Source organism: Drosophila hydei, unplaced genomic scaffold (genome assembly GCF_003285905.1).
Source record: "Drosophila hydei strain 15085-1641.00,03,60 unplaced genomic scaffold, DhydRS2 tig00008121-arrow-pilon, whole genome shotgun sequence".
Classification (NCBI taxonomy): domain Eukaryota; kingdom Metazoa; phylum Arthropoda; class Insecta; order Diptera; family Drosophilidae; genus Drosophila; species Drosophila hydei.
In genome coordinates this window covers 1,056,900-1,067,126 of record NW_022045832.1, presented here as the reverse complement: position 1 = coordinate 1,067,126, position 10,227 = coordinate 1,056,900, and the positions used below count along the sequence as shown (strand labels likewise).

The following is a 10,227-nucleotide window of genomic DNA, read 5'->3' as shown; positions in this document are numbered from 1 at the left end:
TATATATATATATGTATATATATATCGATAATATATCGATATGTATATTGTGGCGTTGCGCAGCACTGATAGCGTCAAATTCGCCACAATTGAATCGATCGTTTCTCTCATATAGTATGGCTTTCAGGCTTTTATCCGAACATATTTAAGGAAAATGAAAGTTGTGCACTTACCGGATACTTCGTTTGCAGCACAATACCACATATTTCGTCGCCAACCAGAAATTGCTCACCCAGCATAGCCATACAGACATTCTCCCAGGCACGCTCAATTTTGTTCTTTCGCAAACGTATGACCCATTGGCCGCCTTTACTGTTCGCCGGATCCTCCCACATTGGCTTGATGCCCTGTTTGAAGAGACTCAACTCCCGATAGGGTTTCAGCGCCGTTGGCCTTATGAGATGCGAGTATAGTGACCACCATTGCTGCACACTGGCACACCGCCCGACCACATGCAGCGATTTGCTATAGTCGGTGGCCGCTCGCTGTGTCCCCTTGCGCGAGAACCACAGGCAATATGTGTGCTGCAGGCGATTCTCGTTGGGCCCCACCTCTAGTGGTGGCAATTTGTCAACATCTATTTCGTTCTCCACATCGCTGTCATCGCTATCGACAAGATCTGGCCAGATTTTCCTGCAACGCAACGGTGATGGCATATCACTTTTGATTAGTATGTCGTATGAGTCTGTTTTATTTTCTTAAATCTTTCCAGCCAAAAACAAAAACTGAAGTTCAACGCCAAAGCTATCCAAGCACACCAAAATCCAAAATTTCAGCTCACATATATACTTATGTGTATGCATATGTATATACATATATATACATATATATGTATATATTTATACATATATATATATGGATATGTATATATGAATTTCTCTTTAACACAACATGAAGATCTCCATACGCACGCTGGACCAGAAGACAATCTCCCTGGAGTTGAAGGACGACAAACAAAATGTTTTGCAGCTGAAGCAGCGGTTGGTCGAATTGCCAGAGATATCGCATCCGGTAGAGAGTTTGCAGCTAATATATAGCGGTCGCATTATGCAGGATGATCGGCCGATATCTGAATACAATTTAAGTGAGGACAGATTTATAGTGCTAATGACTAAAAAGAGCGTCAACGCTGTTGTACCGGAGACGGAAAAGCAGAATGAGAAGAGGGAAGCTGAGCACAAGGAACCAGAACCGGAACGGAAAGAATCTCAGCAATCGCATCGAAACAATGAACTATTGCGCCCCGTGGAACCGCCGCGACCCGCAGGACCACCGCGACCCTCCGTTACGCCTGATGAGCAGCGCGTACGCGATCTTATGATAATGGGCTACGATGAACAAGATGTACGTTCTGCATTACGCGCCAGCTTCAATCATCCGGAGCGCGCCATAGAATATCTAATCACTGGCATACCTAACGATGCGTCTCTAGCTAGCCAGGCAGCAAGTAACACGATCGCAACCGATTCGAGCTCGATTGGCGAGACAGCCGAGCGTCTCAACTATTTGGCTACAGATCCACATTTTGCGCATGTCCGCGATTTGATTCGACAAAATCCGGAGCTCCTGGAACTGGTGCTGACGCATCTGCGAGATAGTGATCCCACGGCCTTTGAAGCTATACGCAACAATCAAGAGGAATTTATTTCAATGCTGAACGACCCGATGCCCACCCTAACGGCCTCCCTCAGCACCGAGGAGGAGGCAGCTGTGGAACGTCTAATGGCACTCGGTTTTGACAGGGATGTGGTTTTGCCGGTTTATCTGGCCTGCGACAAGAATGAAGAGCTAGCAGCTGATATACTCTTTCGCGAGACCGACGAGGAGGATAACTAATTGTAGTGGGCTTACAAATGTTTTTAGTTAATGGATCTTTTTAAATATTTATTGAATAAATTTAGTGGATTGCCGTTAAAACCAGTTTAAGTGCCATATGCGTGACATTAGGAACTGAACCTTAAGTTCTCTTACACGAAATGCCAAGCGAAGCTTAGCCGTGCCGGCTTTAAGAGGTAAGAGAGGAAGTTAAAAAATAATTTAGAAAACTACTTCATTCAAAGCACCGGAAAATGTGTAGCATACGCAACGTTGCTTGGTAAACCATGATCACAGATTAAGCCTGGGCTTCATATGAACCTTAAGTTCACGATGGGAACCAAACTTCCAAATGTTTTTCTTGTTTTCCCGTAATTTTTTGGGCTTTGCTGCCATGATAAGAACATAACCTAACAAACGCTAGCCAAGATGTTGCCCCAATTTTGGTTTCCACTTACGATTCGTATTGTTTGCTCGCGACCTTCTCCATGATAATGCTGTGGCTCGACTGCGGCAGTTCCCTGGACGTCAGATTGTTTGTTATTGTTATTGTTATGCCTCTTGACTGTTGCTGCAATCTTTGTTGTTGCTGTTGCTGCTGCTGCTGTTCTTATTGTTGTTGTTGTTGGATTTGCGGCTAGCTGGGCTATTCGTACGGCTGCCTGGCCTTTGGCGCTGTTTGCATAGAATTCTTATTGTACTTTTGTTGGCGTGCACGTTGCAGTTGTTCTCCGTTGTTGTTGCTGTTTTTGTTGTATTTGTCTGGTTGCCAAATCGAAATTATTTGCTGTTGTTGTAGTGTTTTAAAATTCAGCTCCTTTTGCTTCTTGCGTGGTCGTTGATATTGTTTGTGGGTGTGCGTGTGTTTGTCTGTGCTGTCCACAACACGAATATGTCGCGTTTGGCAAATTGGCCGCCTGTTTGAAGCGGATGGTTTACGTTCTTAGTTGCGTTGCCAGTTGTTGTCGGTTAATGCGTCCAGTTGGTAAACAGTCGACAAGATGTTTGGCTCTTTTTTGATTTTAATGGTTTTTATCGGCGTGCTACGTAAATTATTTAGTGCTGCAAAATGTGTTTACACCGATGGCATTTTGCAACACCAAGTCAATTTTCGGGGTGAATGGTACTTCAGAGCTAGAATTATTGCATGGGATCTTATTAGCTTTTAACATCAAAATGTTGGCTTGCATCTATAATTCAACATTTCTTTTAGTAGGGGATTTATTAAGATTATTGCTTTACTTGTAAATTATCGATAGAACATCAGGTGTTCCATACATAATCAAAGCACAAGTTCAAATTAACCAGCTCAATTTGAATTAAAATATTAAGCTCAATAAGAATTTTTGTAATTGATTATAAACTTGGTTTAGCTTGCGAAATAAACTCACAACAGTTTTTTATACTATTTTGTATTTCTAGAACATGATACATATATTTCCCTTCCTTCTTAAAGATTGAAAAATATATAAATAAAAACATTAAGTAAAGTGTGATGAATTTTTCACTTTTGAGTTGCAAAAAGTTTTTTCAAATCATTCATTCAAAATCTGCAGTTGCATTACTTTAGTTTTGGCAAATAAACAAATCAGCAACAGCTGCTTTTACATTAAATAGTAAATAGTGTTAACAACACGTAAGAAAAATGTTAATTTGCTGTTAAGCAGCAGAGTGAAGGGTTGTGGATTTTGTATGTTGATATTTTTATTTAATGTGTAAACAGTTTGGTAAAGCAAAATACCAAAATGGGTAAAAGCGAGAAGAAATCTAAGAAAAAGCACAAGAGCAAGCGCAAAGAGCACAAAGAGAAGCATAAAGATAAACCAAAGAAATCCAAGAGGCAAGAAAAAATAAAACAAGCAAAGACAGATACGCCACCTCCACAAGAGATTCCAGCTCAAGTGGCTACGGTGGACAGTGGAAGCGAGGATGACTTCGCCATACCAATAGGTCGGTCATAGCCATCACTAGGTTTTTAACAACAGCTACTCAAATATGTTTACATTTCGCTCATATTTAAGCGCTAATGAATAGTAAATCACATGCGCCGGAAACGCCGGAGGAGTACCAGCGCCGTCAAAGCCAAATACGCCGTGAAGTAGACCCAGTGACTGGGCGTACGCGCCTCATCAAAGGCGACAGCGAGATCCTGGAGGAAATTGTGAGTAAGGAGCGACATTGCAATATCAACAAGAAGGCAACCAGCACCGATGGCGACTACTTTGAGTCGCAATCCTTTGCAGCCGCCAAACGTCGCACGGCCAAGTAGTTCCCTTTTTTTCATTTAATACAATAGGTATATATTTAAAAATTAATAACTCTTAAACTAAATAAACATTTGTGCAGCATTGCGAGAAATGCCAGCTTAAGCTATTTACACATAGACAGACAGATTAATAGTTTCAATAATTAGTTAAAAAGTTCAATTGATTTGCACTTAGTAAAGCTGATGGAAAAACGTTGTGGTGCCATCCTGCCAGGCAGGGTCATCACTGACCTTAGCGCGGCACATTGGACATGTTTGCTCGCGCTTGAACCACGTCTGGACGCACTCATCACAGAATATATGTCCGCACTCAAGTATAATTGGCGAGTTATACATGTCATGGCAAATGGGACAGACGGAGCCAGCGGCATCGAGTTCATCCTTTGTAGGAGGCCGCTCCGAGTCCTATCGCAGTAACATATTCAAGAATTTTAGACAAACGGTTTTAGATGCATAGATAAATAAGACTTACAATATTGCGCCTAAATGTTGAGACGGATTTCTTAAGAGCTTTGCCCCGTTCCAGCAGCTCAAAGATTTTAGCGCCAATATACAAAGATGAGAAGAGACCGCCCGAAATAACTTCCAGGCCCGAATAAGACTCGTAGAGAAAGAAGAACCACTGCGTGATAGGAGCCAATGCGCGATAGAACTGCGATATGTATTCTACCAATACATAAAGACGTGCCTGCAAAATAAAAGGTTTAAGTGGGTAATGTGAATGCAAAGTGAAGTGGCGTTGACTCAATGCAATGCTCAACTAATTAGCCGTTTGTAAGGTCTGCTTGTGATAGAACCTAAAGGTGCTTAAAATACCTGTACAAACAACAACGAGTTGACTGTTTGTGTGTGGTTGTACCTTGGTAGTGATTCAACAAATTATGATGAGATAAGAGACCTCGAATTGAACTTTTTACTTACGCGCACTTTCAGTCGAATTATATGCATGGGTAGCATGGTTATGAGGATCTTGATGAGAATTGTGATTAGCTTTAGTAGCAAGTCGCTGACAGCGACATAGTAGAGCAGCATGCCCAGCGGAATGACTTTCGATACAGTTGTATCGTCGAGTATGTTCTTGGGCGTCTCGGCGCTTGACTGGAACGTGGTTGATGGACTTTCATTTAGTCCATTGTTGTGGCTGTTCTCAATTTTGTAATTTGAAGTGGAGACATCAAAGTTTTGATAGATCTTGGGGGGCGGTACCAATAAGCCCAAAGGATCCGGTGGTGCCGTGGCCAAGAAGAGACGTAGTGCAACCACCACGATCACCATGGATGCATCTCGCATCAACACAGCATAGTTCTTTTGTGCCAGTCGTGCGACTTGATTGCGCACCGATCGATTAATATTGTACATGATAGTCTGTAGCAGGAGTAGATCGAGTATGCCCAGCAGGTGGTCGTGGACGAACTTGATCAGTAGTATGCAAATTATGGGCAAATAGCGAACAAAGTGACTCAGCACCTGAACTACCATGTCTGTTATAATGTGATCATCGTCTGCATTGTTCTCGTTCGCCGCATCACCATTGCCATTGCCATTGGGACTGCCTGCTCCACTCGACGTCGCAGCATTTGTGGCGGCGGAGGCGGCGGCATCAGTGGTGGCGACTGCATCAGAATGTGTGGTATCATAGGGAGGTGGATTTATGCTCGCCGTTGCTGGCGTTGTCAAGCCAATTACACTGGCATTGTGGCGACCTGTTAAGCTATGACGCGCCTGTTGCATTTCGCCCTCGCGCAGCGAAATGCTTCTACCCATGCCAGCGCTGTTGTAGGCACTTATGCGAGTGGGTATGGACGCACTAGTGCTAGCCTCCGGCTCGTTCTGGTTTGGTTGTTGATTCTGGTTTAGCAATATATGCGAATTGTCACCGGGAACAGGAGCACTTGCTGGTGGCACAGCATTGCCAGTTGTAGGTTGCTGATAGCGAAAATTGGAATGTGCAATGAAGGAACGCAGTGCTTCAGTTGAGGGTGCCGTGGACAGTGAGAACATTTCGTTGAAATTGACACGCCAGAAGCCCAGCTGACGCACATTCGGCGGCGATGCAGCGCCAGCTGCAGGCATTGGTGGCTCCTCGAGGCTACCGCTATTGGCACCCACGCTGCGTGACTGCTGCAAACGGCGGTTCATCTGTGATGTCACGCGCATAGGTGTGCTGCTGACGGGTGTAAATGAGCGCTGCCTGGCCAGGAGTGTGGACAGTATATTGCTCCCATTGGCACGGCCACCACTGAGACTACTGCTACGAGCCGGCTGCTGGTTGGCTTGCTCCAAATTAATGGTAGTATTTGTACTTGGACCTATCAACGGCTGGGCCGAGGTCACCAGCGACAAGGGTGGCGTCGGCAGCAGGTAATCATGCTCAGCTGTGGTTGACTCATTGTCGTCGTTGTCGCTGTCAATGTTTATTGCCACGCCAGTTGTGCCTCTTTCTAGATGACCAGCACCGCGACCACGGTGCGAGGAAGAAGCATCGTTTGGTCCGTTGTTCATTGCGTGGCAAAAAACCGTATTTCAACTATTTACTTTGCAAAATGTTGAAATTTTTTTGTTTTGTACGTACGCGAGCCGATTGTTCTAGTATTCGCTTGTGAACGTAGCCAATCACGTGTGAACGTTGCAATTAACAGGGATCAAAACGTCCATCACAACTAACCGTTGAAATTTTTTTGAATTTTATAAATAAATTGATAATTAACTTATATATTTAAATGTATAGAAAAAATTTGTTTATAATTAGTTGAAAGTCACAAGTATATATATATATATATATATATATATATATATATATATATAATAAGCATATTGCCTTTTCCCTTCTTGGCTTTTATTGTGCAGTGTTATACCCCTCTTTTTGGGGGTTAGTCTGATAAGGATAATGGAAATGGCTCAGTTACCGCCAGCTCTAGCCGCAATTAAACTGACCTAAAGCCGTTACCAAGCAACCGGCTTACAAAGTGTAAACGTAAACGAAAACGAAACTGAAACTTGGAAAAACGTGGCCAAATCAACCACCGACAACAGGAATAAGCCAGTGGGATAACAGTGGTGGTCAGTTAGTCGACCGATTCAGTTTTTTTTATTATTTCAAATGTGCTCTGAAAAATAAAAACATTATGGGTAATTCATAAATTATAAACTTTATTATATTGCAAAGTCAATAAACTAAAGAGCCTATGGGCCTCTGTGTGTGTATGTGTATGTGTGCGTGATAATGCCAGATCCAAGTGTTTCTGCACATAAACATATATGTATATATGTACATAATGTACTTTATGCTTGCCTAATCTTCTTAGATAGATGTTGAACCCCATTGGATGTGTGCGCATCAAGTAAACAAAATAAAGTATATATATAAACAGATCTATATGTATGTGTGTACATATAAGTATTTGCCCATATGTAAGTATGTGTATATGTATGTATGTATGTATGTCTGTTTGCTTATGTATGTATTACGAGTATGTACATATTGTTATTGTTGTTCTTGTTGTTGTTGTTATTATTGTTCAGTCTGTGCAATCTCTCTCGCTGTCGCAGCTGCTGTCGCTATTGCTGTTGCTGTTGCTGTTGCTGTTGCTGTTGCTAGCCCTGTTTCTAGCTGCCCGGCCGGCTATTGGTGCACTGCGTCGTTCAATGAACCGGCGCCGTGATGCGCGGCGATAAACTTTTGGTCTCGCTGCGATTCCGTCGCTGCAAAAACAGCTTTACAGATTCCAGCGGTAGCTGAAAGTGATAGTAGGCGCAATAGGGCAGCGGATCCCAATAGGCGAATAGCGCTTCGCGCTTATCCAGTGGCACCGTTGACGTGTTGCGCTCCAGCGTCGACCAGCTCCAGCTCCAGCTGGCCGCATCCTCCTCGGCCATGCCGCTACGGCCATGTATGCACATGCACTTGATGGCCCGGCACAGCAGCTGAGCATGCGAGCGATTGTGACAGATATAGGGCAGAGCCACGCCCAGTCGCACGCCCAACGGCACAAACTGACCGCCATGGGTCGGCGACTTGACCAGGCGAAAGCTGACATGACCATTGATGCTGCGCTGAAAGCGCACCTTGGCAAAGAAGCTGCGCAGCCAAAGCTCAATCTGCGCCTCATCTTCCCGTCGCACTGGTATCAGATTCTTGGTATTGTGCTCCACTCGGCAGCTGACATTGGCCACGACGCGCGAGTCCTTGACCGTTGTGCACGTGACATAATGATGATAGCCAGGCTGATCACGCACCACCAGCCAGGGCTGATGTTCGCTGATCTCGTGCTGATTGAATTTTAGCAATTCGACTCGTCGCGTTGGCAATATGTACTTGTGTCGCTCCATGACTCCTTGCATGCCACAGGCCATGAATATGTTGCGATAGCCAGCCACGAAGCCGCCCTCGTACAGTTGGTGCAGTTGGTCCGGAGTCGTAATGACCGTATGCGGGGGCAGCGTTATCTGCTGCGCCTCGCAGCGCTGGAACAGCTGCAGACAGTCGTCCAGCTGCTGGGTCTCTCGGACACCGGGCACAAAGCTGGCGCAACCCAATAGCTCCAAGTGTGGCTTGGCCAGCGCATCGTAGTAGGCTGGGCTGGTGGCGCAGACGGGCACATATACAGTTGGCCGCTCCTTGCGCACGATGTGGCACAGCGCTGCTATATACTGCTCCGCATTGGCGGTGCTCGGCCGTGGCACCACATAGAACTTGTCCACACAGCTCGAGAAACGCGCCAATCCAAAGAGACCCTCAAACTCAAAGACCACAACTCGTGCTCCGGATCCATAGAAGTTGCGCGCCAGATGCAGCGTCTGAATGGTGCTGCCGCCGCTAAGGAGCACCGTTCGTTGACGATGCCGCTGCGGAGCGCCCGGCTGCTCCTCATCGCTGCTAAGCAGCCACTTAAATAGGCCAATCGGCACGCGCAGCAACTTCCAAAAGATCCAGAGCACAGCCGATAGCCAAAAGCTGGGCGCCGCTATGGACAATGGTATATAGAGCATGTAACGCAGTAGCATTAGCAAAATGCGCATCAGCAGCTGTGGCACAAGCAACAACAGATTGCTCGATGATGGCTTCTGCTTGACGCTGGGCGTTTGGACGTGGGCGCGCAGCAAGCTGCCATCGGCCGTGCGTTGGCGCCGCAGCGTTATGAAATGGCGATGCTGCGTATGATCCTCGTTCTCGGATTCATCCTGACTGGGGTGTTCCGGGATGCGATCCAATGAATTGAAACGCCGGAACTTGGGCCGTGTGGCCAGGCGCAGCTGGCGAGCGTGCTCCTGTCGCTGGAGCAGATCATCCAGTGTCTGCGACATCTTTAACGATCTCTCACTCTCTCTCTCTCTCTCTCTCTGGTTGCTTCTCTTTCGTTCACTCACGCGCGTAAGCACACACACAAACAGTTATTCGTCTTCCGTTTTATTTATTCAGTTTTTTTTTTGTAATCTTTGCGCTCTGCCTGCCGTGCAATGCTGGCAAAATTCGAAATCTGACTAAAGTGCCGCTTAGACAGGAGCTCTACTTAAAACCTATGATTGTCACATGTATGTCTGGGCACTGCAAGCGACGGACGCACAGACGGCCAGACGAACGGACGGACCTTCGGACGATTCACGTAGATAGCGCCTGAGACACATTAACAGATACGGCCGCACCTATAGTCATATATAGAAGGTACCGCAGTAGACGCATTCGGATTTGTATTATTATTAATTTTTGTTCTTGTTCTTGTTGTTGTTGTCTGGCCCGCAGACTGTAAGATTTTGCATTGTATCTACACTGCAAAAAAAGGTTAACTATATTAATTATATATAGTACAAATTATGGCACCAATATTACATCTAGAGTTAAATTACAGTCGAAGAGCAATAATTCAAAGTGGCAAGGGAAGAGCATTACTTAAGAACTCCTTGGGTTCCAGATTTGTCGAGATTTCAGTTAACTAGATGAGAATCTTTTGCAGAACAAATTCTTTTGGAATTCAATTCTTGTTGATCCATTATCAATGGCTGAATTTATGCTCTGTTTTGTTTGACAATTTTGTAGGTCGAGTTAACACTTGGAAAAAAGGAGTTCAAATTTTATATGTATAATAAAAAATACGAGGTATTAAAGAAGGTATTTTTACGAATTAAAGAATCTTTTTCAAGGGAACAGG

At 44.8% G+C, this 10,227-nt stretch overlaps 4 protein-coding genes across 6 annotated transcripts in view; 1 reads left to right on the top strand and 3 right to left on the bottom strand.

Annotated features, from left to right (window-relative positions):
* Positions 1 to 2,909, bottom strand: part of LOC111596494 (eukaryotic translation initiation factor 4E type 2) — a 45,696-nt gene extending 42,787 nt beyond the window's left edge. The window contains exons 1-2 of one of the 2 annotated variants that reach the window (XM_023310755.2): positions 2,274 to 2,909; positions 174 to 633 (exon numbers count right to left, since the gene is read on the bottom strand). In XM_023310755.2, the coding sequence (XP_023166523.2) occupies positions 174 to 633; positions 2,274 to 2,305 (492 nt within the window). In that variant the 5' untranslated portion in view covers positions 2,306 to 2,909. Of the gene's footprint in view, positions 1 to 173; positions 821 to 2,273 lie in introns of those variants that run through there. The other variant, XM_030224961.1, reaches the window with a different exon arrangement.
* A 443-nt stretch (positions 2,910 to 3,352) lies between these two features.
* LOC111596486 (ADP-ribosylation factor-like protein 6-interacting protein 4) lies at positions 3,353 to 4,195 on the top strand. Of its 2 annotated transcripts, XM_030224923.1 has the most exons (3): positions 3,353 to 3,451; positions 3,539 to 3,765; positions 3,837 to 4,195. In XM_030224923.1, the coding sequence occupies exons 2-3, from the start codon at positions 3,561 to 3,563 to the stop codon at positions 4,082 to 4,084; spliced, it is 453 nt and encodes a 150-aa protein (XP_030080783.1). In that variant the 5' UTR covers positions 3,353 to 3,451; positions 3,539 to 3,560; the 3' UTR covers positions 4,085 to 4,195. The 2 variants fall into 2 exon arrangements, with proteins under 2 accessions (XP_030080783.1, XP_023166515.1); XM_023310747.2 differs by lacking the exon at positions 3,353 to 3,451 and having other exon boundaries at positions 3,464 to 3,765; positions 3,837 to 4,194.
* A 39-nt stretch (positions 4,196 to 4,234) lies between these two features.
* On the bottom strand, positions 4,235 to 6,709 carry LOC111596485. The gene is made up of 3 exons (XM_023310746.2): positions 5,003 to 6,709; positions 4,554 to 4,769; positions 4,235 to 4,486 (listed from the first exon to the last, which is right to left on the bottom strand). The coding sequence occupies exons 1-3, from the start codon at positions 6,581 to 6,583 to the stop codon at positions 4,253 to 4,255; spliced, it is 2,031 nt and encodes a 676-aa protein (XP_023166514.2). The 5' UTR covers positions 6,584 to 6,709; the 3' UTR covers positions 4,235 to 4,252.
* Positions 6,710 to 7,592: 883 nt separating this feature from the next.
* Positions 7,593 to 9,574, bottom strand: LOC111596487. Its single transcript, XM_023310748.2, has one exon. The coding sequence runs from the start codon at positions 9,383 to 9,385 to the stop codon at positions 7,724 to 7,726; it is 1,662 nt and encodes a 553-aa protein (XP_023166516.1). The 5' UTR covers positions 9,386 to 9,574; the 3' UTR covers positions 7,593 to 7,723.
* Between the last annotated feature and the right edge of the window lie 653 nt (positions 9,575 to 10,227).

Bases quoted from the DNA above. Each gene is read 5' to 3' on its own strand.
- LOC111596485 (XM_023310746.2), bottom strand. From the start codon at position 6,583: ATGAACAACGGACCAAACGATGCTTCTTCCTCGCACCGTGGTCGCGGT. The intron at 4,770-5,002 runs GTAAGTAAAAAG...TTTATTTTGCAG, and splicing joins TAATTCGACTGAAAGTGCGC to GCACGTCTTTATGTATTGGT. The intron at 4,487-4,553 runs GTAAGTCTTATT...TTACTGCGATAG, and splicing joins CAACATTTAGGCGCAATATT to GACTCGGAGCGGCCTCCTAC.
- LOC111596486 (XM_030224923.1), top strand. From the start codon at position 3,561: ATGGGTAAAAGCGAGAAGAAATCTAAGAAAAAGCACAAGAGCAAGCGC. The intron at 3,766-3,836 runs GTCGGTCATAGC...CTCATATTTAAG, and splicing joins TGACTTCGCCATACCAATAG to CGCTAATGAATAGTAAATCA.
- LOC111596487 (XM_023310748.2), bottom strand. From the start codon at position 9,385: ATGTCGCAGACACTGGATGATCTGCTCCAGCGACAGGAGCACGCTCGC.